General features: G+C 42.5%; 1 protein-coding gene across 5 annotated transcripts in view; it reads left to right on the top strand.

Moving 5' to 3' along the window:
• ARFGEF3 (ARFGEF family member 3) overlaps nt 1-27053 on the top strand; it is a 153692-nt gene that overhangs the window by 60714 nt on the left and 65925 nt on the right. For 3 of the 5 annotated variants that reach the window (XM_019550180.1, XM_019550179.1, XM_019550177.1), the window contains exons 3-7: nt 8922-8990; nt 15549-15671; nt 17760-17805; nt 19209-19287; nt 25173-25277. In XM_019550180.1, the coding sequence (XP_019405725.1) occupies nt 8922-8990; nt 15549-15671; nt 17760-17805; nt 19209-19287; nt 25173-25277 (422 nt within the window). The remainder of the gene's footprint in view (nt 1-8921; nt 8991-15548; nt 15672-17759; nt 17806-19208; nt 19288-25172; nt 25278-27053) is intronic. The other 2 variants (XM_019550181.1, XM_019550178.1) reach the window with 1 other exon arrangement.

The following is a 27053-nucleotide window of genomic DNA, read 5'->3' as shown; positions in this document are numbered from 1 at the left end:
AGATGGAGGTCCTGCATTCTGGCTAGGAACCTACGTGAGCAGTCAGACCTGGCTGACTGCTCTTCCCAGCAGATGTCTGGAAAGTTCAGGTCACCCATGATGACCATGTCCTTTGACCTAACTACCTCCGTGAGCTGTCTTAAGAATTCCTGGTCTAGCTCTTCCCCTTGGTTGTGTGGTCTGTAGTAGACCCCCACTGTTAAGTCTCTTTCCCCTCGACTCCCTTGTATTCTAACCCAGAGCACTTGAGAGTACCCCTCCTCTGATTCTGCTAATTGATGAGGATGTGTATTCTTCCTTAATGTAGAGTGGCATGCCCCCACCTTTCCTCCCTGTCCTATCCCTGCTGTACAGCCTATAGCCCTTGATATTCACTGCCCAGTTGTGCGTTGGGTCCCGCTACATTTCATTGACCCCCACTATGTCTGGGTCGGTGTCAGCTAGCAGGAGGATAAGTTCCTCTTGCTTGTTTCCCATACTACAAGTGTTTGTGTAGAGGTATTTGAGACCTCCTGAGGATGCGTGCACTGGCCCCCTACTCTCAGCATTGCCTTGGGCCCTGTTGCTTACCTGTGTATATGTTTCGCTCATCGGTCTACGTTGGGCTGTACTTGTGGGTGTTGTTTGGTTTGGCAGTCCAAGGCTTCCTCCGCCCTCGTCTTCCCCTTCCCCCAGTGAGCCTAGTTTAAAGTCCACCGGAGGAGATCTGCCAACCTAGAAGAAAACACATGCTTACCTTTTAGGGGAAAGGTGGAGCCCATCTCATCCGAGCATGTCTCTTGTTGTGATGTGTGGGTCGTTGTTGAGAAGGCCAGAGCCCGCCTCAGGGCACCATTCCCGAGGCTACCAGTTGGTCTCTGCTATGCACGTCTCATGCTGTCTTCCATGTCTGCTCACTGGTAGGAGAGAAGAGAAAACCTGTGCACCTACGTTCTTCAGCATGCCCCCCAGAGCGTGGTAGTCCGCCATCAGGTGATCAGGGCTTCTCCTGGCTGCATCATTAGTTCCCACATGGATTAGGACCATGGGGTAGTAATCGGTGGGCTGGATCAAACAGTTTTAATTGTTTGCTCTCATTCTTGCTTATTCCCAGTGAAAATTTAAAGGTTTTTTTTTTTTTTTTTTTTTTTTTTTATTGTAACAGCTTTAACAGAGAGCCTTAACCCAAAATTTCCGACAGTCTAATGGTTTGGGTGTGTTCATTGTGGGAAGTGAGTAATGTAGGTTTAATTTTCTCAGGTAGAGGGAATTCATGTGGTGTTCCTATTCCAAGTGAATGACCTGACCACTGAGTTTTTTGATTGTGTTTCATGTGCAGTTAGTTGTGATCTGAGCACCCTCAAAAAGTATAATCATGAAGGTCAGGAAGAAAAATGACTGAATTATGGATCTCACTGGGCTTAGGCATGAGTTAGGGAATGAGCAGCTTGGTGCTATTAAAATGTGGATTGGGGCAGGCAAAGTCCAGCCTGTAGGCCAGCACTGGACTCCATTTTCTAGCAGCCCCTGCCCTCATAGGTGGGGCTGGTTTCCATGGAGACCCTAGCTGCACCTACATGGGTGAGGTTTAAGACTGAGGTTACCATGGAAGCTGGCCCCAGCCATGCTGGCAGGTCATGCAGCAGGACAGGGGGCTGTTCCAGAGCTACTGGGATCTTGCAGGGGAGGCAGCTTGGTCTGGGGCCAGGGCAGACCTGCAATCTGCAGCCTGCACACTCCAGGCAGGGGCACACAGACAGCAGATCATGGCTCTGCTCCAGCTCAGGACTGCTGCAAGCAGCCAGGGCAGAGCCATGTTCTGCTGCCTGCACACCCCTGCCTGGAGAGTGCAGGCTACAGATCACGGCTCTGCCCTGGTCCCTGACGAAGTTACCTGTGCCACAGGATCCCATTGGCTCTGGAGCAAACCCCTGCGCTGTCGCACTCCCTTCCAGAGTGGCTGGGGATGGTCTCCATGGCAACTCCAGTCTTGAGCTATCATCACACAAGTGCAGCTGGGGTCTGCATGGGTCTACACCAGCCCCAGCAATGTGGGCAGGGGCTCCTGGGAAATGGAGTCCAGCTGCCAGCCAGATGTCCATTTTGCCCAGCCCTGACCTAGATGGTCGTTCACATGCCAAACAGCTGAAATATAGGGAGCTGGGGATTTTACTAATGGGTACTTTGAGCAGTGAGATGATTCAAGAGTTTCATGAATGACAGTGGTGCTTCAGTATGGGATTTGGGTACTTCAAGGGACATCTTGACCCTTGGGTCCTCCCTTGTAAATATAGCTCATAAATGCTTTTGAAAGTCCTACCCTCTTTTCCTTCCTTTTCTTCATGTGTAAAACAGTGATAGTACTTCCTTTCTTCTACTCAAGTTATTTTTAGACTACACATTCTCCAGAGCAGGGAGAATGTTTGCACTTCCTATCCAGGGGACCTTGCTTTTGGCTGGGGTGTCTGAGTGCTGCTGTAATGCTGTTGAAAATGGGATCTGTACTGAGGAATCTTTCTCCTTCAAGGGCAGTGAGAAACCTAAATTGTCTCAATGTGCTGCACAGTGGAGATTCCAGCTCTTGTTAGAATGACTTATTTTAATATCATAAAGTTGTTCGGTGAGAACTGACTTTTCAATGTATTGTAAAAAAGCAATTTTCCTCCTCCTGTACCCATTGTGAAAACTTAGTTGTGCATGCAGCTTGATACTGTCTTATAATACCATTTGTAATTTGGGTCTCCAGGGAGCCAAGATCATATTTCTTCCATGATGCGTGAAGCTCCACCAGTAATTAAAATGAAGATTTTTTTCATTATGGTCACACACTTACAGAAAGCACATTTCATCTCAGCATTTGCAAGATAATAGGGCCAATTAAAACACTCTAGAAGGTTTTTGACTTTGAAGTTGTCACCACGGTAACTACTTTTCTCCTTTATCAGACTGCTTTTTTGTCAAGCTTTCGTATATAATGTAATGCCCCTTTCCATAGCACACTTACTACCTTTCCAATACTTTTATCCCTACTCAAGTTATCAGAAATTGTTTGAAAGCTTGTTTTATGTTTTCACAGCCACTTGTTGACTAGGTCAAGTGTAATCCTCCATTGAAATACACCATATTTCTTTTCATCACAACATCTGCCTGTATTACTTAGGCATGTTTTTAAACGACTCAGTCTGTAGCTGGGACCATAATAGTATGTTAGAAGGAAATCTCCATCTTAAAGTGTTTTAATAAAGTTAAGATATCCATAATTTGTATTTCTAGAGCACTTTTCCTTCAGTAATTGTGGGAGTGCTTTTTGAGATTAAACCTCATTTTTAGTCCTCCGGGCATAAAAAAGGGAATTTGAGGTATGCAAATTACCTAGGACTTTGCTGGGGTCACAAAGGAAGCCTCTGACAGGGCTAGTAAAAGTTCGGATCTCCTGAGTAACTTTCCTGTGCTTTAGTCTAAGTTAAAAAGTATTTTTCCTCTCCTAGCCGTGATCTATGCAAGGTTTTTTGTACTGATATAACGATAAATAGCATAACTAAGGTGGAGTGACTGCAGCAGCAGTTTTGGGCCTCAGCTTGGTGGGGAGTAGGGAAATTACAGCTGCTACCACAGCCATGTAGCTGCACTGGTAGGCAGAAGTCACCACTGCCCTTGTACATCACTGCTGACTCAGGCATCCAGCTTCCCTGTTATATCTCTGCTAACTATTTTGGTTAATTAGAATATGATTTTTTTCATTTTTAAACCAAGTAATTATCCTGGCATGGTCACTAATATGGATGTAGATAGAATGGTATTGAAGCACTCATAGAATCATAGAGAAGTAGGACTAGAAGGGACCTCAGGAGAAGTCCAACCCCCTGCTTGAGGCAGGATCATTCTTGTCTAAAACTTTGATGTCCAGTATTTGTCCACTACCTGCTCTCATAAACTTCCGTAACTTCTCTTGGTAATCTTTTCCCAATGTTTAACCACATTCATAGTGAGAGAGCTATTTTGAATATCCAACCTAAATTTCCCTTGCTGCAATTTAAGACCTTTACTCCTTGTTCTGTTTGCTGCAGCCAAAAGGGAGCAGTCTATCACCATTCTAATATTATAAAAGCCTCTGTCTGTCTGTCTGTCACACTTTATGCACGCTGCAATTGGCTGACAAACAGCCAGTCAGAGTGCAGACAGGCATTTGAACAGGAGCTGGTGGCAGTGGAGCACTGCCATGATGGTGGGGACACGGGATGGTGAGGGGGAGGCAAGGCCAACACACCTACTCCTTGCAGATGGTGGCACAGGGGGGTAGAGGAGTCGAGACGTTGCGAGGGGGCCAGCCCACAGGCTCTGGCCTCAGCCCATCCCTCCCCAATTCCATCATTGCTGCCTCCAGGACTGAGGCGGCAGCGGTGGTTGGGGAGGAGCAGGCCCGACACGGGTTGGGGGAATAGTGGGCATACCGTGGTGGTGGCAACAGTGGGTGGAGGGGAGGAGTGTGCCTGGGCCCGGGCCCGACGGAGGCCAGGAGGAGGAACGAGCCTGAGCCGGGGGAGAAGCCGGCTCAACATGGCTGTGCAGGAGGGGAGCAGCGCCCTGACACCTCCTCCCCCCTCAGGCACGGGCCTGGGCCCACTCCTCTCCCAGACCACCCCCGTCAGTTTCAGCCCGCTCCTCCCATTCCCCTGCTGCCACCAAGTCAGTCTGGGCCCGCTGCTCCCCGCACCATGGTGGCCCAGCTTCTCCCCACCCTCAGGCCCAGTCCTTCCCCCACATCGGGCCCCAGGCACACTCCTCCCCTCCCCCTACTGCTGCGGTGGGGAGGGGGAGAGCAGGCCCGGACCGCAAGCAGCAGGAGGTAAAGGGGGAGTGGGCCTGGATGAGGGGGGCATGGGGCTCTGTCCCTGCACACTCCACCTCCCCCCACCCCCATCATTCCTGACAGGCAGTTGCCTAGTCTAACATATAACCACCCTTATGTGAATGCTGCTGTTAAATCCCCACTCTTTTGCAGACTAAATAATGCCAGTTCTTTAACCCTTCCTCATAAGCTATGCTTTCTAGACGTTAAGTAATTTTTGTTGCTCTCTTCTGGACTCCTAATTTTGTTCATGTCTTTCTTGAAGTGTAGTGCCCAAAAATGGGTGCAGCCTGGGAACTGGATGCATATAGAACCAGAACATGTTGGCATACGAAATCTTTTAGAGCATCCACGCTAGCAAGGTTGTACCACCTTAACTTTAATAATATAGCTGACATGTTAAAATTTTTGTGAAGAGAAGACCTAAATGGCAGTAGGACCCAGTGTCTGTGAGGTAAACCAGCTTGCTTTCTTTCCTATTAACTTGGCTCATACAAACTGCAAGAGTCGATGTTGAATTCCCTATTGTTTGAAAAGAAGGTAACCATTATCACCTGAACATCAGCAGCCAGGTGATTACAGTTTGACTCGGGCTAGTGCTTGGTCTGCCTCTCAGTTAATGATTTAATTGCACACTTAACTGGAGGGGCTTTGATAACATGACAGAAAAGCAAGGCTTCTTTCCTGCTCTATTAGGTTGCAGCTATTTATGAATGGAAGACAGAAAAAATTAAATGAGGGAAAGCAAATAGGAATCATAATTCTGAGTAGTAGACTCCAAAGAGTGCTTTTAACTGGGATGTATGTACTTGTATTTTCTCCCCTATAACCTGTATCTTTCTCCCCCAAAGCAGCTGGTGAAAACTGGGATGTGCATTTATATGCGAGAAGAACAAATCCCTGTGGGTGCAGGAATTTGGTGTGGGGGGAGCAGTGGCAATATTGAGTGCCATGAAATTTACCTGCTGCCAGACTTCCAGATCTATGGGGATCATTCCCCACCCCTCCAGCAAGATGATATGGCCGTTTGCAGCCAGTTGGACCAGCTCGCAGAGTTGGTCCTCAGCCACACCTGGTGCCACATGGTGCATGGTCCCAAATCTGGCACTGCACATCTAACCTAGCCTGTGGCCTTAGAGCTGGCATGCAGCCTGGGAGCCAGAATGTGGGACTGGCAGGAAGTTCAGGAACAACCTTGCCTTCCTAGTTTCTGCTCTTCAGATAATTACATGTGGTACCTCCTTTTTTTTCTTCATGCTTTTTTCAAATCAAAGTATATGTTATTTTCAGGAGCAGGTTATATGGTAGAAAATATGGTATTCCCTTGTGTGCCATAGAATGCTTTTGAAATTAAGCATTAAACATTTGCAAAATAATACTGAGATGAGCTTCCATAATAGAGCAGAGAAGTCTTATGAAGGAAACAAGAGTTGCTCATACAATTTGAGGGGCCAGTTCTGGGGGGTAGGAAGCAATTGGACAATGAAGCTACCTTTGGGGGCCAGTTGTCACCTGTTTCAAGAATGCCAGAGAGAGTGCTCAACATCAGCACCCAAGTTGTTCAGAGGGTGGCTTCACTACCTCCTTTCCAGGTTTGGCACATGCAGGGTAAGAGCAGGTAGGTAGGGCCTGCTTCTTGGCAGCACTGTTAAGAGTATCATGTAAGTGGTATAGAGTTTGGGCATAGAATCCAGAACTCCTGTGCTTCATAGGTGCTTCCTTCCTGTGCCCTTCTTCCAAACGCCCTAGCATAGATCTGCACCAGGGCTGTCCAACTTGAAGCCCACAGGCTTTTGCCTGGGTGCCAAACCCCAAATCTTCCTCCTGCTGCCAGGAGACAGGCAGATGTAGGAAGGAGGTTACATGGCCTTGCATGTGGTTTGCATAGTATGTGGAAGCTATAGAAGCTATCATCTGCCTTATTTGGGTCCTACATAGAAAGAACAAAATGTCCAAGATAAGAGTGAGGAATAACTGAAATTCAGTCATTTCTGTTAGCCTACTTTTATTCCAGTACAGTCTTCTCTAAAATAAGGTTCAGTTTCTCTATGCCCACTGAATTTGCAGAGGATTTTATAAGACTGGGGGAGTAGGGGGATTTGTTCATAGACCTGGATACAATACCACAAAATAAAACTCTCCATCTGTGTTATGGTGTTTTGTTTTTGTTTTTTAACTGATCTTCCACTAATTTTTTTAAAAATCCATGATGTTTCTGAATACAGTGCAGATTTTTTCAGTCTGGCAAGTGCTTAAGAGACTATAGATATTTATATCCCATGGGAAAAATGGCACACTTGTCTGCAGATGGGTTTTTCATCTGTCCTGCTAAGAACTGGTGGCATTGATCAAAAGATCCTTCATGCTACAGGGTCTTTCCACTTTGTTAATTTCCTTCCATGTTATTAAGCACTTATCAGTAATGGATGGTTTTGCTATCTGGAGCAGGTCAGCTGCACAGAAGAGCCTCTCTGACATGTATTATGATGCTCAAGTGTTCCTTGGCCTCAGTAAATGCACAACACTATAGAGGGGACTGAAATTCTTAGTGCAGTCATAAGGCAGAGTCTCCTTATTTTTTTTCCTTAAAGGTGGGGAGGGACATCAGAGTGCTGAACTGCCCATGGGATGATGTCACCAGCTAGAGGAATGTGACTCTTCCCTGAAAATTGGTTCAGCCAGCTAGCTCAGGTCAATGCACCTGACTTCATATAATACCTATATATGGTGAAACAAACCATGTTACAAGGTGAGAACAGCCTGGATTCAGCAGGGAGCTCTCTGGGCAGTAGTCTCCTAAATGACTGCTCTTTGCAACCTTTAATCACATCTGTTGTGGCAGTCATATTTTATATATTCCACTTTCTAAGCACAGAAAACCTTTCCCAGAGTAAAAACACAGTCCATAATGGAATAAGATCAAATAAAAATCCACTAAATTAAAAAAAAAAAGATTTCTAATTAGTAGCTCTAATTTATCATGCTGCAGCACTTCCCTGTGAAAGAGGAAAATAGATAAAAGAAGGGCTGCAAGAGACTATAGAAACTTATAGAGACATGATCAACATTCAGATGATTGTCTAAGAATATTTTCTTCCTATTTGTATTGGTGCTTAGAGGTTCCTATATGATAGAACGGGGTCTACACCTAGATCTCAAGTCCTAGGCTAGAATGCCAACCACTGGACCCTCCTTCTTCACTGACAAAGAGCAGCATAACTTAACCTATTGTGCTTGCTTTACCTCTGTCATCTTTGTATCAACAATGATAAGTCTCCTGGGAACTTCTGGGAACCATTTGGCAGCTTTGCTGCCCTTGCTCTGTCTCCATACCAGTAATAAGTGATGCTTAGGCCATCTATTGATTCCCAGCTGAGCCAAAGATATTCACTGGCCATGTCTACACATGTGCTTTACTGTGGAGTAGACTAATTAGCTGCATAGTAAATCATTGCCCTCCACACATGTGATAGTATTAGGTCACAGTAAACTAATCTGCACACTGGGGCAATTTACTGCCATTAAAGGCATGCGTAGACACTGACTGTGGGCATAAATTGCACCTACTTAGCCCAGCTAGTGGTAGGCCAGACTCCTGCCTGCTGCCTAGCCAAACGCATGCTTCAGCCAGCCCGGCTGCCACCCGGAAGCCACGCTTGACCCCCGTGTCCCCTGTCAGCCGGACCTGCTCCACCCTGGCTCAAATTGCTGCTGTATCAGGTGCACGTGCAGATGCTGTACCTGGGAGAAGTTTACTGCAGTTCAAACTGCTCCAGAGTTTATTGCTCTGCAATAATTCCACATGTAGATGCACCCACTGTGAAAGAAACCCCACCCACTCATCTTTGTTCCACACATGTCTTAGCCTGGAAGTTAAGCATCAGTCCAAGACTCAGCTAAGAGGCAACATTGACATGACCAGTTAAGAGTTCATCTACTCTGGAAAATGGTAGTGGTTGTGGAGAAGAGGATTTGGAAAAAAAGATGTGGGGCTTGGATGGGACACAACAGGTAATATAAACAGCACAGAACAAAGAAGTGATTGAAATTAAACCTCTTGTGCCTTATCTTCCCTTTCCCCTTTTTATTGAAGGTTTTGCTCTGTATAACATACACCTCTACCTTTGAGCTGAATGGAAGTTCAGTACTGAAGATTGCTGAGGTGAGTGACTTCCATTCCTAATGGTGCTTGTTTTACTTAACCTATTACCACTAAGTAGAGCATGCCTTCCCTAAATTAACTGAGTTTGAAGTAATCTGAATAGCTGTTGCACTCTTTTTCTCAATGGAAAAAAATATTACTCTTGTTACTGTTATACATATTTAGGTATGATTAGCAGTTGTACAGGGATGATAGCTGCACTAGAAGCTGCATTTTCTACTGGTGGAAATTTTGGGGGGCATGGACACACATGACACCTAGAATAGTAATGTTGCTTAAACTTCAAGAAGACAGATATACAAGCCTGTTAAACCAGTCTAAATCCACCTGGAATGCTTCAAAAGTGTTCCTGCAAAATCAAATACTATTTTGAATCAGTTTACACCGATTCAGTATTAGGGGTTGACACCAAGCGTTCTGTGATCTGGTCAGTCCTCCAGGCATCCCATATTGCATTGCCCTGTGCCTCTCCCACTCCACTGCAACTTGCCACTCTGGTGTGAAGCCCAAACTCTACTGCACCCTTTATTTTTTTTTAAACTTTTGTTGACGCCATTTTTTATCTAAGACTTCCCTTGCGCTGTTTCTGCGGTAAATGCTATCTTTCTAACAGCCAGCTCTGTCCTCACTCCCTACCCAACCCAGCCTATCAACATGCCCCTCTCACCCAACCCCCTCCAAGTTCCGGGAACCAAAAACATAGATCCAAGGACTACCTTTCCCCTCCGAAGTCAGGCAAGTGCATTATAGACTTCAGTTATTTGTAGGCTATTGAAGTTTTTTTAGCTTATGTTTAAGAAACAAGAGAAATTAGAAAAGTGACAATAAACCAACTACAAGTTATCCAAGTGCTAGGACTTCTAAAGCATGGGTACAAGCATTCTCCATTCACCCATTTGTGAAACCTGATGGGCTAAGTGCTCATTCCCACCCACTGGTATGAGCCACAGCACTTCACACAGTTGTGAACTGGTTCTCAGGGATGGTTCAATTATTGTGTGTGTACACAGTGGCACTGACATAAGGCTTTTATGGTATTATATGTTTTTACTACTTGGTATGTGTTGTTTCATATTGCTTTGCTCTCACAGTACTAAAAGATCCCTGCTTCATTTACTTTATGACACCAGATAGAGCCAAATTCCTCTCTGATGAAACTATACCAAAATCCCATTAGAGTTGTGTGGAGCATATAATGTGGATTCGCAGTGTGTGCCTCACTCCTGAGGCTTCCATGAAAGGGATTTATTACATCTCTAGATTTATTACATTGCCCTGTTGCCCTGAATCAGTCTTCCTTTTTTCTCATTAAATTTCAGTCTGGATTAATTTGTAAAAGAGCTTTGGCTGCAGGAAAAAAAATGCACCTGCCAAGAGAAGATTTGTTTGTAAGTGAGCATTTTCAGACAAGTTGCACAATAACAAGTAATGAGCCAGTGGCCTGACATTTATCCAGGAAGGAACAGACACATCAGAACATTCATCCCTGTTGTTTGGTAGGGGCTGTTGCATTTACAAATTAATATAAAACTATATAGAGCAAGTTCTGTAATATAGTTGCAGGGAACATATACAGAGTTCAGTACAGAATAGAGCAATGACAAGGTTTGTATGAAAATGCTCGAAAACTCATTGATGGCATTCTTTTGTTTTTATTCCCTGTTGCTCAAAAGAATAGTTAATAAATGGGTTAAAAACATTTGTTTCTTTATTCCCATTTCATTTACACATGGAAATATCAGTCTGTACTGAAAGAACTTCTGGACAGCTGCAAGTGAAATTAGTGGCTATTGAAAAGATATTACTCAAAATAGCTTGGAAACACTAGCTTTTAGTTGAGGCACAAAGAGGAAAAAACAGTGACAATGACTGGGTTTATACAGGTAGCTTCTTTCTAAATCTGAAGAATAAATTGATCCCTTATCATTTTGTTCTTATTTGTGGCAGCAGCCAGCAACTGTTTACAGTTGTGAACTAGGACAACCCAGCTCTGGTCCAATCTGGACCAAGTGGCTTTGGAGGCATGTCTGTAGCAAGAGGGTTTCCCTGCCCACTCAGTGAGGCCAGATAGCTGAAGCTACATTCCCCAGCCTCCAGCTCCCAGGCTGCAGTGCAGGTGCAGCTTCCAGCTGTTTGGAAAGCCATGTTTGGGTTGGGCAGCCATAAACTATGTCTTTGCTGCCTCTCCTTGAGGCACAACTCTGGGCACCACAGCTAGGGAATGGTTTGGCTAAGGGAAACAGCAGTGATACAGGCACAGCTTCCAGCTGTTGTGCCCTAGCATATTTTCTTGCTGGTCCTCCCTAGTGTGAGCACAGGCAAAACCCACTGGCTCCACAAGTTGGATCTGATGGGTCTGTAGGCCAGATCTTACCATTTCTTGATCTTGGAGGGAAAGGAAGCATGATAACTAAGAAAACAAGCAGGCTTACCTGGGTAACTAACCTTTCCTTCCTTTTTCATGTCCTTGTGACAAGGTATTTAGTGGCATTCATAGATTCATTGGAATCTAACAGGCCTTTACCATAAGCACTACTGTGGCCTTGAACTTGCACCCATGCCACTCCAGCCCCTAGGTAACTAACCAGAGCTACCTGCAAAGGGATGCAAAAATATAGTCCCGATGCAAAGCATTGAAATTCTGTGTCAACCTGCCATATATACTACACATGCATGACAACAATGTTGTCAGCTGCAGAGGTATGCCATCTGGAGCAGCGCAACATTAAGTTTATGGTGTAGACATAGCTGACATCCTTAAAATGGTTGGTATGTATGGCACATGCACAATACATAATTGTTATCATTTGGGATGGCCTGCATAGCTTCTAGTTTTGCCACTTTAGTAGTGTGAAAATCCTATACTCAGACTAGGTAGCTGCTGCTAATGCTTCATGTGAGATTCCCGTGAAGATGTACTTACGCACCATCAATGGCCAGCAGCACTGGCAATCTTCCTACTCATGTTACCCATTTTTCAGGGTAGTCTAAGCCCTAGTAGCTTTAATTCCACATGCAGAGGAGGAGTTACAGCTACTTTCCATCGCTGAAGCTTCCCCTTTGTCAGACTTTCTATTGTACAGGTCAGAAACTGGTGAAAATCAAAGGTGCATTAAGCCCAATATATTGGTGATATATCGGTGTGCTCTAGATAGAACCATATATACACAATAAAAACAGGGTTTAGTAGTTCTCTCTAATACTTCAATCTTTGAGGCACTATACAGGCCTTCAAAAACAATGAATGCTGGTGCATATTTCATGTTCTGTTCTCTAGAGGCATCCACAAACCATAAGTCTTCCCTCAAATCACATTTTCTATTCTTCTGTGAATTCAGCTCACAATATGCAAATTATTTTTTTTTCTATTTAAAATCTCTCAATAAATGTCAGCTTTTGTTTCAGCTAGTGGTTATGCCATATTATCACTTCCAAAGGCCCGGGTCTACACTTCTAAGTGACATGACTGTAGTCGCACAAGTTATCCGGGTGATATTTTATGACACTTTTATACATGCAGAACCCTACTACAAATTCAGTTATACAGGCTAAAGCTTTTTTACCGGTATAGTTTATTCTGTTCTTACTGGTAAGAGAGATACCAGTAAAAACTCTTCCTTCTCTCTCTCTCTCTCTCTCTCATGGTTGCATCTACATGAGGACATTTGCCAATATAACTGTCAGAAAAGAATGTGCCCAAATCAAGATTTAATTCCCATTGATCTTTAAGTTGTATTGGGTACCTGTGTCTTCAGATGCCTAAATACCTGTGTAAACCTAATCCTGGAACAGTATAAGGGCCTTAGACTTCCAGTGATGAGGACTCAGTTCTCTCCTGTACCTGTACTCTGACCAGTAGTGTAACAAGGTGAGAGTGCAAATGGGGTCGAATACTGAGGGGGTGCCAAAATCATCCCTGTCTCTGCTCCGTCCAGGACTTTGTCATGGCATGGGCAGCCATGCATCGCCTGGCCAGAGGAACAGGCAAGTGCAGCTCTGCACCCAGCAGCATATCAGGAGCAGGGAACGAGTAGGGTGAATGGGGTGACACACTTGCCCTTTTCCCCTCCCTCCGTTTTGCCGCAGGACCCAGTTCATGGTGCAGCAGCCCTGCACCCAGTTGCATATCAGGGAGGTGAGAGGGAAAGCAAAGTGGGAACCAGGGGCAAGCCCCCAGGGAGCCTATGCCCCCAGGGAGCCTGTGCTTGTGCTAGAGCACAAGCTGATGCTGCTACAGCAGCAGCAGTAGTAGTAGCAGCTGCCTTCACTGTGTAGTGAACAAAGTCCAGGTAAGAGTTTGCTCCCCCTGCCTGCTGATAAGGCTCCTTGATTTATCACTGACCTGGCTCCAGCAGTTGTGGAAATGTTCTCTGACCCCTTTCCTCTCTGGGAGGCCTTCTTCCTTCCTTGATATGCCACACATATCAGAGTGGGACTGGAGCCTGCTTTGCTGTCTCAACTGGCCATGTACCCCAGAGAGTGCCCTATGATGGGAGTTCTCTGTGCAGACATCTGGCTGTCCTGTGACACCTAATTAATGCAAATTAGGTACTGAAATTAAAGATCCCTTAAGCTAGTAGACATTGGGCATATTGGCCCTTTCCTCAGCCTTAGCTTCCTTATCTTCTTGCCCATAACTTTGGGATAGTATTGCCTCTTCATTTTGCTGCAATCCTGTGAAGGGGTTATATTTGTGAAGACCGCTGGGTACATGGCTTAGCTATTATTTGTATTGAAGGTACAGTAAATGTTGCTGTATCTTGTTACTTACCATAGATTTACTATCTGCCAGGCTCCAGCATGAAAGGTTATTTCATGCTCATGATTATCTTTTATTCATTAAGGCATGCATGGTGGGAGTTTGCCTTGTTGAACTCATTGTGTTACTTTGTCTAACCCACTGTGTTTTGCTTTCTTAGTTGTGTTTTGCCTGTCATAAAGCTGGAAGTCCCCGAATGCATGAAATGATCAAAGTGTCCATTGCTCACCTCTTCAATGCCCTGTGCTCTCGCATTTTTACTGGTGTCCCTTCACCAATGGCTTTTCACAAGGTATCATCATTGGGGACTCAGTAGCCCAGGAGACCCTTTTCAATCTTTTGTTCCTCTCCTTGGCCTTTTTAGAACATGGTCTCTCTCCAAAAAGTCTGCTTACAGGCATGAATGAATATGAAAACACACACACAGAGTAGTGATTTTCAAGGAAGTTGTTATTCCTCAAAATGAATGTAACCCTTACGCACCTGAATGGTGGCTGCTTGAAGAATATCCAAATATTACAAAAACAGGGACTAAGCCTATATGCATAACAGCTGTGCATAAGCAGAATTGGAGAACTTGCTGTAGACCAAAGATAGTGGAGTTGCTTCTTTGGATCACAGTTTATTCATAGTTTCTAGGGTCGGAAGGGAGCTGAGCAGATCATCAAGTCTGACCCGCTGCCATGGCAGGAAAGAGTACTGGGGTCAAATGACCCCAGCAAGGTGACTGTCTAGCTTTATCTTAAAGACCTCCAGGGTAGGAGCCAGCACCACTTCTCTTGGAAGTTGGTTCCAGATCCTAGCCACCCTGATTGTGAAATAGCGCCTCCTGATATCTAGCCTAAATCTACCCTCTGCCAGCTTGTGACCGTTATTCCTATTATCGATAGGAGTCTGTTCAATAATCTGGTCCCAATAGGAGGCACTAATTACTTCATAATCAAACCAGAGACCCTGCATCAAAAATGACAGCACAGTAATTAATAATGTTTTTGGAGAGACACTTTTCTGAAAATGAATCTTATAAAGGATACTGCAGTTGGCACCATCCCCACCCACAGGATTCAAGTTGTATTGCAATTTGTTGTGTCCACAAAATATCACCTTTGGGCATATATCAAGTATGAAAAATTTCATCCCTGAAGGAAAGGGTCTGAGCAACTAAAGACAGACTTAGAATTGACACACTGCTCAACATTAACAATAACAATATTTTTCTCCATTTATGGGCACCTGAAAACCTTTGGATACTAACAAAAATAAGCTAAAATCATGATGTATAGTAAACTGAGATGCCAGTTGCTTCTTAATAACAGGAGCCATTTGAAATTTATACAAAAACCCATTTCAATGATAATTGACACAACATAATTAAAAAAGGTTTTGTGCCTCAGCTGAAAATGTGATTTTTTTTTTTTTTTATATTTTGGAAGCTGAGTTTAGAATGATGATCTATACCGATTTATTTGGTCCTTGTTGGTGTCATGACAATGTCACTGGAATTAAACAATACGACTAATATTTAAGAAATATGCACTATGTAAAGCAAATGCCAGAGCACCAAAGTTTAAAACCAAAATTTATGCTACTTTAAGAGAAATAAAACTTCAGTAACCTGCCATATTTTCTGCTGCTTATTGATGTTTAATTGATTTTTGGCTATTCACATTGCTGAAAATGTTTTGGCCCCCACAAACTAGTAAATCTTTGGCATAGATGAGAGTTTGATTTTAATCCAGGATTGGTTATTTATAACTTTAATTTCTTATCTATGTGCTGTTTTCTTGCTTCCTAATCAGGTTTGCATTGAAACATATGTGTCTAGCTGTCACCAGCGGAGTATTAACACTGCTGTGCGCGCAACCCTCAGCCAAATGTTAAGTGACCTGACTTTACAGCTCCGGCAAAAGCAAGAGAACACAGTGAGTTCTTCCTTTATAAGCAGATGGTGGAGTGTTTCACAGGTGTCTCTGTATGCAGCATACCATGGCTATTGGCTGTACCTTATGGCTTCAGTTGAGTGTTCCAACATGACTACTGTTTTAAAACCATCTCTCTTATGAGGCTTAGTCTGCTGTCCAAGCAAACACTCCATCAGAGCCAGAACCTTCGTGTTGTTCAATCTTTTCCTCCGGCAGACAGGCTTAGTGTTTTGTTTTGCAGGAAAGGCATTGTGCTGCTGTTAGATTGCCTTGACCTTGCTTCCTTTTCTCTTGCTTTTCTCTTGCTTACTGTTTTTGTTCATCATTCTGAGGTCCAGGCAAAATTGTTCTTGCACTGAAGTTCTTGCATAATAATCATTGCACATACAGAACAAATACTCAGCTGTTGAAACTATAGCTGACATATTTATGATTTTAATGAGAAGATTGAAGCAAACGAATGACATGATTTAGCTGGAGGGCTTTTTAACCGTCTGGCTCATTGACAAAAAAATAACTGGAATATCTGAACTCTGTTGCAGGGCTGTCCAACTGTCAGCCTGAGAACTGCATGAGGTTCATCGTGAGGTTAATTTGTGGTCCCCGGGCTCCCATTCAGCCACTGCTTCCCCACCATTCCAGCTGCAGCAGCCAGGATCTCCAGCTCCTTGTCCTTCCTCTAGTTCCTGTTTCTTGCTAGTACTTCAGGGGTGTGGTGGCCATAGTGTGGTGTACCGGGGGAGCCAAGGGTGAGGGCCAGGGTGTGTGATCCAAAGAACCCCATTTCTTTCCCATGTGCCATGTATTTCCCTGCTGACATGGCCCATGTGCTGTGTGGCTCCCAGTCATTTGGAAGTTGGACAGCCCTGCTCTGCATGACAGCTGTTTGCAGTACTCTTTAATCATAGAATCATAGAAAATAAGGGTTGGAAAAGACTTAGGGAAGTTACCTAGTCCAACCGCCTGCTCAAAACAGGACCATCCCCAACTAGATCATCCTAGCCAAGGCTTTGTTTAGCTGAGCCTTAAAAACCTCAAAGGGTAGAGGTTTAATATATTACCCAGATGGGATTGTAAGCACTTCTGTACAATTTTGAAATCATCTTGGCCCTTTTTGCCCTTGTTAGCACTATTTTACAGATTAATTAAGAAATGTTTTGGCTTTGTTTGTGAGGCTGTTTTTTGTTTGTTTGCAAATGTGCTTTTTAAAAAATATTCTTAAAGCATTTGTGAATTTAGTGATTCAGTTTCTGGTTAAATAATCAGAAATTTTAGTCTAGTTTTATCCTGTAGAATAGCTGCAAAAATGAGTCTGTATATATTTATTTGTATTCTCTGTATCAAGTGTGGCTAGTTTATAAGTCAAAAGACTTTCTTAAAATGTAATTTTATGCTGTTTTCCTAAGCGGTAGCTCCACTGATTCTATGGAAAACTGACAACTAAGTTGCATACTTTCTGTTCTTATACCCTCACTTATAGACATTTTGTAGGTTGTATGTAGCTCCTGGCAACTGATGAGGCTGACAGGAGTTCAACTGAGTCTTCCATGAGTTCTTCGTAATCCAGGGAAGAATCATAGAATCACAGAAAATAAGGGTTGAAAGGGACTTCAAGAACCCTGCACTGTGTTATACTGTGTTTACAGTGTTAACAGAAATCAAGGGGTGCATTTTTTTTTTCCAAGAGTACCAAACTGACTTAGGAGCTAAGTCCTATTGAAAGTAACCAGGACATAAATATTTGGGGCACACGTGTGTTTTGAAGGCACCAGCTAAAATCAGTTGGGTGCCTAAATTTTTAAGGCTGTGGAGCTTGGGAGCTTATGTCCCAATTATTTTCACCAGGAATTTGGCACCTAAATTTTAATCACTTTTAAAAGTTGGATTTTTGAATGTTTTTTACAAGAAATACATATGTGACCTTGACACAAAGAAATAAGTATGTTGAGAGAAAAGATGTCATTCTTGCATCTCTTTCCTGAGAATAACCCCAAATTTAAGACTTTTACATGTTAATTCTTAGTCCTTTTGTATGCTGGATATTCCTACAATTTTTTTTCACTTGTACTAATTCTCTTCTTTCAACAGCAGGTAACTGGAAATCACGAAGTTCTGCAGGAGTTCAGGAGTCAAGGTATCTGTGCCACTTAATTTAAAGACTAAAAAAAGGTTCTTCTCCCTTATTTCTTCACATTCATTGAATCCTTGCACTGTTACCAAATTCCCCATTGTCACAGTGATTACACCCTTTATGACAAGGATGTCAGTTAGAGTCGTGTCATCCAGCCTGCTAGGCTCCTGGTGGGGCTTGGTATATAGGGGTGAGGTCAGTAGTGGCAGGAGTAAATCTTCATGGCTCCCTGAGCTGACCCAGCACCTCACGGGGCTACATGGGTTAACACGCTGTCTTTTCATTCTGGATTACTGAGCCCCCTTGGAGACTTGTTTTGGTGGCAACGGGGTGAACAACCACTGTGTTAATTTCTACAGCCTTCTGAGCCAACACAGCAGTTCAGGTACTCTTGTTGATTAACACTATCGCTGCTTGGCATGCTACCAGAGATGGGTTTGGATCTAGTCCACAAAGAGCTCCACAATCTGGATCCAGCGTTGAGGACCAAACAAGTTTGACAGTACAACTCTACAGAATCATATCATTAATTATATTATCGGTGGCTCGTACCCCATTAATGGTTTCAATTAGTTTCAGAACTGACCATTGTCTTCGGATCTTTGATAGCTTACAACATTTTTAATCACACCTTCATCTGTACCATCTGAACAGTAGTGCATACAGGAAAGCAAGAATTATTTATTATAAGATACTATCTCTGCAATCTTAAGTGTTTCAGTGAAGTGGGTTTCCCTCCAAACATTTGAACAATGTTCTAAGGCCTTTTTCTTCAGATACTAGAAGAAGGTTGGAGATGGGCACGCAGTTTCTTACCTGCTGGGCAGTTAGATGATTTAACCAATATATAATAGCTTCTGTGATTTGTCATAAATTTTGCCAGTCCTGAGACATAGTTCAGTTAGAAGGGGGTTGTGAATGAGTCACACCTTCATCCCACTATAGCAACAGTTTTAAACAGTTTCCTCAGGAGTCTGTCTTCACTACTTGCCTGGTTGCTAGAAACTCTTCTGGATCCTGATCCTGTAATCAGATCTGTGTGGGAAGACTATAGTACCCCATGTGGACTCCACTGATTCCATACAGACCTTTGGTCTTATGTACATAGTTCCTCTGAAGTTTCAGAGCCTCCCACTTCTACATACATTTCTGGTGGTTCAGAAGACCAGCACAGAAACAAACCACAGGAAAAAGCATATCCAAGTAAATTTGCAGATACTCAGATACCATACAGAAGTCACTGGAGCCAATTAATATTTTTTTCTTACTGCTTGAATTACTGTCAAGGCCCAAAACTTGCATAAGTGTATTTGGGTGACATTTGAACATCCTTAGGGAGATGCATTTGTCCAGTCAAAGCCACTATTTAATGCCATACTTAATGATCTTTGTCCATCCTTTTTGAGGTTCTACAGTAGAGTCCCTTTGTGATGATGTTGTGTCAGTCCTCACTGTGCTCTGTGAGAAACTCCAAGCTGTCATAAAGTAAGTGGGGCATCTGTTATCTATATGGTTACTTGCATATGATGATTCTGGCTTAATTCTAGATTAACAGAGCAAAATCATTTGTTGCATAATTACTTGTCAGAGGAATCCTGTGTCTCTAGCAGATTGATAATTCTGTATTAATTCAGCCAGTGTTTGCAATGAGAAACTGATTTTAAACACCCACACAATTTTTGCTATACAGCCTCAAGTAAGCAACAGTATTACCTTCATGGCAGCAACCTTTATTGTTAGCAGGAACCTTTATTGCTTTGTGCTGTTCCATACAGTAGCAGCACACATCAGGTAAAGGGAAATGTTTCCTTCCTAGAAATGCTGTGCATAAGGAACACATCCACAAAAGTGAAAAAAACCAAATATCATAACAACACTACTGTTCAGTGACCTACTATTAAACTACATCAGAATATTGTATTCTCTGTGTACATGATGTACTGTTATATAAGATGAGCCCCCTAAAAAATTATTAAAATTGTGCTTTTACAGTATATCCCACAGCTTTCCGTGCCTGGTCCTGGAGGGTCAGCCCTTAAGGGTCTGTTTAGATTGCTACAGTTCTTTCCCTTCATAAGCTCCCCCCTCCACCCACTCCCCCGGCCCCTTCTGCCCCACCAGCCTGCAGCCTCTTATCAGTGTCTCTAGATTTGTCTTCAAGGAGCCAGTATCTAATTTCAATTATCTGTTTTGTTGACCGGGTTTGTTTTTTGTTTGTTTTTAACTTCCTCAGCTTTATTGTATAAGATGTACTTTACTTTGAGAGCCCATTTTGGTGTGAAAAGCCATGTTTTATATATTAGAAAATATGGTAGGACTTTCTAGTATTAGAAAGCAGATATTTACCATTTACAAGTCATTTGCCAACTTGTAGTATTATTAAAATATTACAGGTATTTTCTAAGGTAACTGTTAGTTTAGCTATAACAACTCCAATAACTTGAAAATGGCATACATTGACATTATGGCAATATATATGTACAATACTTGTATACAATAAGGCGTTTATATTGCATCAAAACACCATAATATGATCTATATCTGAATACTGGTTCAGATTCTCTGCTGGTTTAAACATCATGACTTTAATTTTAATATCACCTTTTTAAATGTCCGTGATTTTTTACATCATATGTTTTAGTTTTAAGTGGTTTGTCCTTGTTAGTTGTTGCATATCACAGAAACCCATTGGCCTATGCTGGTCAGTACAAACTAAGAATCTGGCCCAATGATCTTTAATAATATTTTTGATGTTACTTAGTATTCCTTAGTTTATCCAGTATTTGGTAAATCTGTATAAAATACAACTTGCCCTCTATATACCACTTTTCCATCAAAGATCTGAAAACAGATTTTATGAAGTAAGCAACTGTTCTCCCCATTTTACAGATGAAGAAATTGAGGTACGCAGAAAAGAGTCTTGCCGTGTGGTTCATATGGCCTCATTATGTTAATTTATACAGGGCCCTTATTTGAGGTGATCCAGAGCCATGTGTCTGTGGAACCATGGGTCCTTTTGGACATGTGGGGCATGCATGAGGAGCACTTCACTTGAAGACTAAGTGTGGCCAAGTAGTCTGTGATTTACTGAAAAGGCTTCCTTTTTATCCTGGAGCCTTTAGTCAAGTCAATAGTTTGACTTGTGCGCATTACCTCATATACACTAACAGGACTGAGCAGCTGCTTTAAGAATTGTATGGTCAGTGTCTTCTGTCTGCAGTGCTTTTCTTTCAATTTCCTAACAATGATGCTCCCAAAGGACAAGAAGGGCTGAATTAGTTCAGAAAATATTGCCACTGTTGTTTTGAAATTTTGTTACGGGGCATTTTAGAAGGTAATATTAGCATGAGAATTAATTTTAACTATAAATAATACTTTCTGTTTCTGTAATAAAAGTACTTGCACCCTCAGCATCAGATGGTTTGCATTTGGTTTCATTTCTAAACGCATTCCAGTTCCAAGAAAAGAGATGTGATTTCGTTGATTTGCTGATTGAAAAATAGGTCTATTTCTGACTGAAACTGATCTGCCCCATGGAACCCTATCATTAGGCCCATGGTGCTGCCTATGGGGCTCAGAGCGGCCCTGCATGCCATGTCCCGGTACCACATAGTTAGTGCATGTTGTACAAAGAACCAGTCTGTTTCATGTAGGGCTAAAGCCAGCACACATGGGGCACACAGCCAGTCAGGTGCACGTTACATGTGTACTCTCACTGGACTGGTCCCGAGTTCTAGATCCAGTGCATGGGGCCAGTCTGTGAACCTGATCGGCCCTCAAGAATTGGCCTCGTGCTCCTCATCTGGTCTATGGGGCTGAATGAGTTGGATACCTCTTGTTCGTACTGTATTTATGATACCTCTTGTTGGCGCTACAGCCACTTCCCTGACTTCTGCTGCTGGGGAACCCCATGTGCCCCCCTTGACTAAGGTGGCGCCAATCTCCCATGCCAGATACCTTGTTCCAGGCAGACCCAAAAACCTCAGACTGACCATGACCTTTCCATTTGATAGTAGTCAAATTTTATTGATATGCAGTGACAGCAGATAAGTTATATAAACAACTCTGTATTTACCAGTCCTAGAGCTCTCATCAGAGTCAAGGTATGTCTGGCCAGTATGCGAGCTTCACCCTGAGGTTCTCTCTTGAATGTCAGATGTCAGCAACCTGGAGGTCGGAGTCTGAGGCCCATTTTCCCACCTTCCTCCGCCTGCACCCCCTGCACCCACCCTGCCCTCATCCCACTCTCATCCACCTGCAGTTGGGTAGATAAGACAGGTTCATGGTGTGCCCTCTGTCCATGGTAGCCTCAGGTTCCCCTCTCAGGGACCCTTTGCTGCTCTGAAATCCCTCCTTTTGTATCTTTCCTCATTCTGCGATGACTTTTCATCTCTGGCCATCACTGATTGGTCTTGCTGTTGTTGTCATACTGTCCACTTCTGGCCTGTCAGCATAATCCTTTGTTTCACAAGCCCATCACATGTATACATCCTAATTTGAGCTTTCCTGGTACCCTCCTAATTTGGTCTGTTCCCCCAAAACCAAGGGCTCTGCACTTGGGCCCTGTGATCTGGTTCCACCTTATGTTATGTTATGGAACAGTGTGGTACATGTCTTTAATTTCCCGGTCTGTGCCTGCTCGCTGCCTGCTTGTGGTAGACACAGCAGGCCTTGGATAAACTTACAGACTGACTTTTTAGAAATTGATTAACCCTTGCTGTTGCCCTGGACTATTATTCTGTTGCATATATACTTTACCTATAAGCCTGTTCCCAAAAGCAAACCTCTAAATACCACTTTCTAGGCATCACCTCTGAGCTACATGTTTAACTTTCCATATCATGAGTAGTCATGTCCTGCTGAGAACAGGACCCTTGCTACTGACTTCAGTACAGCTAGATTTTTGCTCACCAAACAGAAAAATGAACTGACATGTTTCACTTTGCAAGACTGGGAGCTAACTTGTGATGCTGGGAACTTGTTGCTCCGCCAATTACCAGTTTTCATCCTAAAGTATATAAAAGGTTGTCTGTTTCAGTGCTAAAACTACCATCATGTTACTATTCTGAACATATTACAAAATAAAGAACAATATATATTTGCCTCAGTTGCATACAGTCCCATTATCAGTGCACATAAATAAACTTTGATTTAAAAAATGAATACAAAACCCCATAAAACTGGTATTTTAGCACAATCCTATTAATGTGCTACTAACTAATCAATCAGAAAAAAGCCCAAAACAACTTTGAGGAAATGAATCCAAAACAAAAGTAGAAAAAACATTTGTAGAGTGATGACTACAGATATCTAAATATGACGAACTGTTATCTCTCTGAAGATTTAAAGGAGATTTTGAGAAAAAAAAATCATTAAAACCAAGCTTTTACCAGTTACGCCTTTCTCTGTTACAAAGACTATGCTTTGAATGAAAAGAAAGTTGTCGGAAGCTATTTTCCAAGCTGCAAATTAGAGCACAAATTAGAATGAGTGGAGAAACATTGATCTGTGTAAGAACGTGGGAACATAACAACCCACTCCTAGGTTTTCCTGCAAGTCCTTTTGTAAAGATGCATGCAACTGATGGGGCAGAAATATAGGTCTCCAAAACTATGTGCTCAAAATATAATGTCCCTTCAGTTTCATGAGGAGCTTCTGAAAGTAAAACTGGCCATTTGTCTGAATGCTAAAATTTAAACCAATTGTTGTCTGATGGACAGTTTTACTCTTACATAATCACTGTAGGTGAATTATCAAAGGTAAACTATTTGATAGGATTTCTTGTTTTTGTTTTTGAAATTGATGAAAGAGGCTCATTGAGAAGTTTGTCTCAATCCTAAATCAGCAGAATGTGCACTGAATCAAAACAGATGAATGCTTATTGTAGCAAGGCACAGTAAGAAATAAATAGAACCTAAAATACTCAGTGAGCCCCGATTTACTGCAACAATATGTCCATCTAGCATACAGGCACTGATTTGTAATGCTGGACCAATATTCTTGGGGTCTTTTAATTAACAGAGAAGCATAGTGAATTATTCTGATTTCATTCAGGAAAGGTTTGTTAAAGACTTACTTTAGTAATTTTTAAGAGGAGGGAGGTTGGAGAGCTGTTATTCCTCATTTAGCACTAACAGTGGCATCCCCTCCATAAACAGCCCATCCAAGAGCCTTGTCCTGAGCAGCCTTTAGGTCAGTGAGGAGAAGCTTTGATTTATTATACTGTCTGATCTAATCGCCTAACCTGGTAATTACTTTAACACAGTGTTCTTAATTGCAGGCATATTGGTTTTTGCCTTTCAGTGTAGCAAGGCTGTGGGTGCTGAGAGAGGGTTAAGGGAGATGAATGTTAGTTACAACTCCCATGACCTTGAAACAATGAAGCCTGGGATCTCTTGAGTGTATTTTAACACCTTTGCAGCAGCAAGATGTTGGCTGTCCTGGTTCCCCTGCTTAGCCTGTAAATGTCCTTGTGTTGTGTCTGGGATAACTAATTTTGCTCAGAGGTTAAATTATAGATTTGTATAGGATGACTTGAATAGAAATGATCCTATCTCTGGCAGGGGGTTGGACTAGATGACCTCTGGAGGCCCCTTCTCTCACTACTCTGTTTCTGTCTTCACACTAGTGATTGCAGTTTACTGACTCCGCCCCCCCTCCAAAAAAAAAGTCACATGTAATAATCGCAAAAAAGCAGGGCCAGAAGGGAACCCCAGATGCCATCCAATCCAACCTCCTGTCCAAGGCAGGGTCATCCCCATCCAAACTTAATGTGGTCACATGATTCCCCCCACTCCACCCCAACAGGATGGCTTTTATGGACTAGAGATTTTGCTGAGTTCGCTATAATGGCTGCCTTTCAGAAGTCTGGATGGGAAAAAAATTTCAGAGAATGATAACATATCTGTTTGATAGGAAGAATTAAGATAAGAACACTGAACATTCTTTAGTTTGCATGAAGAAAATGTTAAAAACTTTACAGGGGTTTGAAAAGAATTCTTCATATTTGTACAAGAACTGTTTTTTCTCTGTCAAATTTAATTTCAATAATTGCATCCATCTTATCTCTTCTTTTTTTCTTGGTAGATGTTTTTTCTCTTATTTCTCATAGTTAAATGTGATGAACTAATTCCCTGCTTTCCCTGTTGCCTGTTTTTACTGAATGTCATTAAAAACAAAGTAAATAGGATGATAAAGGGGATTATACAATTGGAAATCTATACCATTTTGAGGCAGATGCAGAATAATGCTGTGCAGTAAATTATAGGATAATGGGCACATGAACTAGTGGAGTTCTCCAAAAGGAATAATAAACAGATCTTGTAAATCTTTTTCATCCTTGAGGAACAGTCTTTGTTTCTGTTTGACAGTGAGAATCAGCAACTGCAGCTCCTGTACCTTGAATGCATTCTCTCCATGTTAAATAGTTCATCTCCCAGCATGCACCACCACAAAGGATTTACTGACCTCATTTGGTAAGTACACACATTTCATTCCCCCATTTATAAAGTGGACCAGAGCTTGGCAATTATAAATGTTCTAGGTTTTTGCTTTTTATTTACAAAAAAAAGAAAAGAAAAAACTAGAGGAAACCTAAAACAAATCATGCAGTGGGAAATTATGCTCTGCCCTCGCTGTGGAATACACTATATCCAATACTTTGAGTGATAAATTGCGAAGCATTGGGTCCTCGTAATCTGCTAACACACACAGTATTTGCAGATGGTAGAAACAGTCGAAAGAAGTACACTTAATACTATGGATGTTGTTGGTTGCAAAGAAGTTATTCCTCTCAGAGTAAAGTTTGTCCTGGAAATTATTTTCCATGCTTACACAGTGTGGCACCAGTTACACCAAGTGGCACAAAAGGATCCTTCTTGTTACATGCTGTAACTATGTTGTATAATAGTTGTAGGCAGGAGAGAAATTTCAGAAAATAAAACAAATTTGAATACCTATATTTTTTTGCTTGAGGCTGTCCTTGCTATACAAACATTTAAAAGGCATTATGGTGGAGTTGGATGGTAATGGATTTACATAGAACTTGTCATTGGTTTGAATCCAGGCTTGGCACTGAAAGTTTATTATCAAGCTGTAACAACTTTGGATAAGCTGTGCTTGAATACTTGGATTACACATTCTTAGACTGGCTGGGACTAGAGAAAGGTTCATGGTCATGGCCATTAGATGCGCAGTAGGTGAAGACCCTTTGTCCTGCACCTCTTTATAAAAGATGGGACTCTGCTATCCAAGGGCACCTATGCACATGCTTGACACCTGCTCAGACAAGTTCTAATTAGAATGAGTCAGAGCAGACTTGATTAATTGAGTCTGGATTCAAAACTGGATTAATTGAGTCTTCTGGAGTGCTGTAATTGGAATGCTCCAGCAGCCTTGGCATCATGTGTATTCAGTGCCCCCATATGCCAAAATGGTGGCGGGGGTGCTTTAACTAAAGCTCATCAAACAAGCTTTAGTTAAAGCCCCTTCACCACCATTTTGAAGCGTTGGATGCTGAATACACGAGATGCTGCAGGCATTTTCATTAGAGTGGCTCCCTAGAGCTGCTCTAATTAAAATGCACTCCCCCCACTCTGGAGCACTTGTAAAGATGCCCCAAGTGCCTAATCCCTCAAGATAGTGCTGGCTGTCCCATACCTCTCCAGTAGCTCTTGCTTCTCCCATTAAGTCTGAAACCCTGTTTTCCCCAATAAGGGGATGAGAAGATTTTTTTTTTTTATCTCGGGCATACTTTCTCTATGACAAAGTGTGAGAAACAGCTCTATGGAAATAACCAAAGCCACCTTATTTGGCTTGTTCCTTACAATTTTCTAAGACTCTCTTGTCCTCCTAAATGATTTATCTTTTGATTTTTTTTTTTTTTTCTTTCTTCTTCTTTTTGAACTGGCCAGTGAGACTGCCTTCCTTTTTCTGAAGCTTCAGTCTCCATGTTCCCACCTGGTGACTGCTCAGTGGCTTTCCTTCCTTCATTCAGTGTTTGTTTACAAGCCTTTGAGGCTGGTTTCTTTGAGTGACAGGTAGCTTATTGTCCTAAGGTGCTTCCATTTGAAAGGAAAATGCTGCTGGTTAATGAGTCTTGAAGGCTCTGAATTGTTAGTCCTGAAATCCTTCTTGGGAAAACCTCTTGTATTTTCATCTAGATGGAGTTTTAAAGACAAGCCTAGAAGCATAGAACATTTGACATGCAAAATGGCAGTTATATTTATAGTTTGGCATAGATGTGAACAGAT

Source organism: Crocodylus porosus, unplaced genomic scaffold (genome assembly GCF_001723895.1).
Source record: "Crocodylus porosus isolate Cpor-Errol unplaced genomic scaffold, CroPor_comp1, whole genome shotgun sequence".
Taxonomy (NCBI): Eukaryota; Metazoa; Chordata; order Crocodylia; family Crocodylidae; genus Crocodylus; species Crocodylus porosus.
This window is presented reverse-complemented; position numbering and strand designations above follow the sequence as displayed.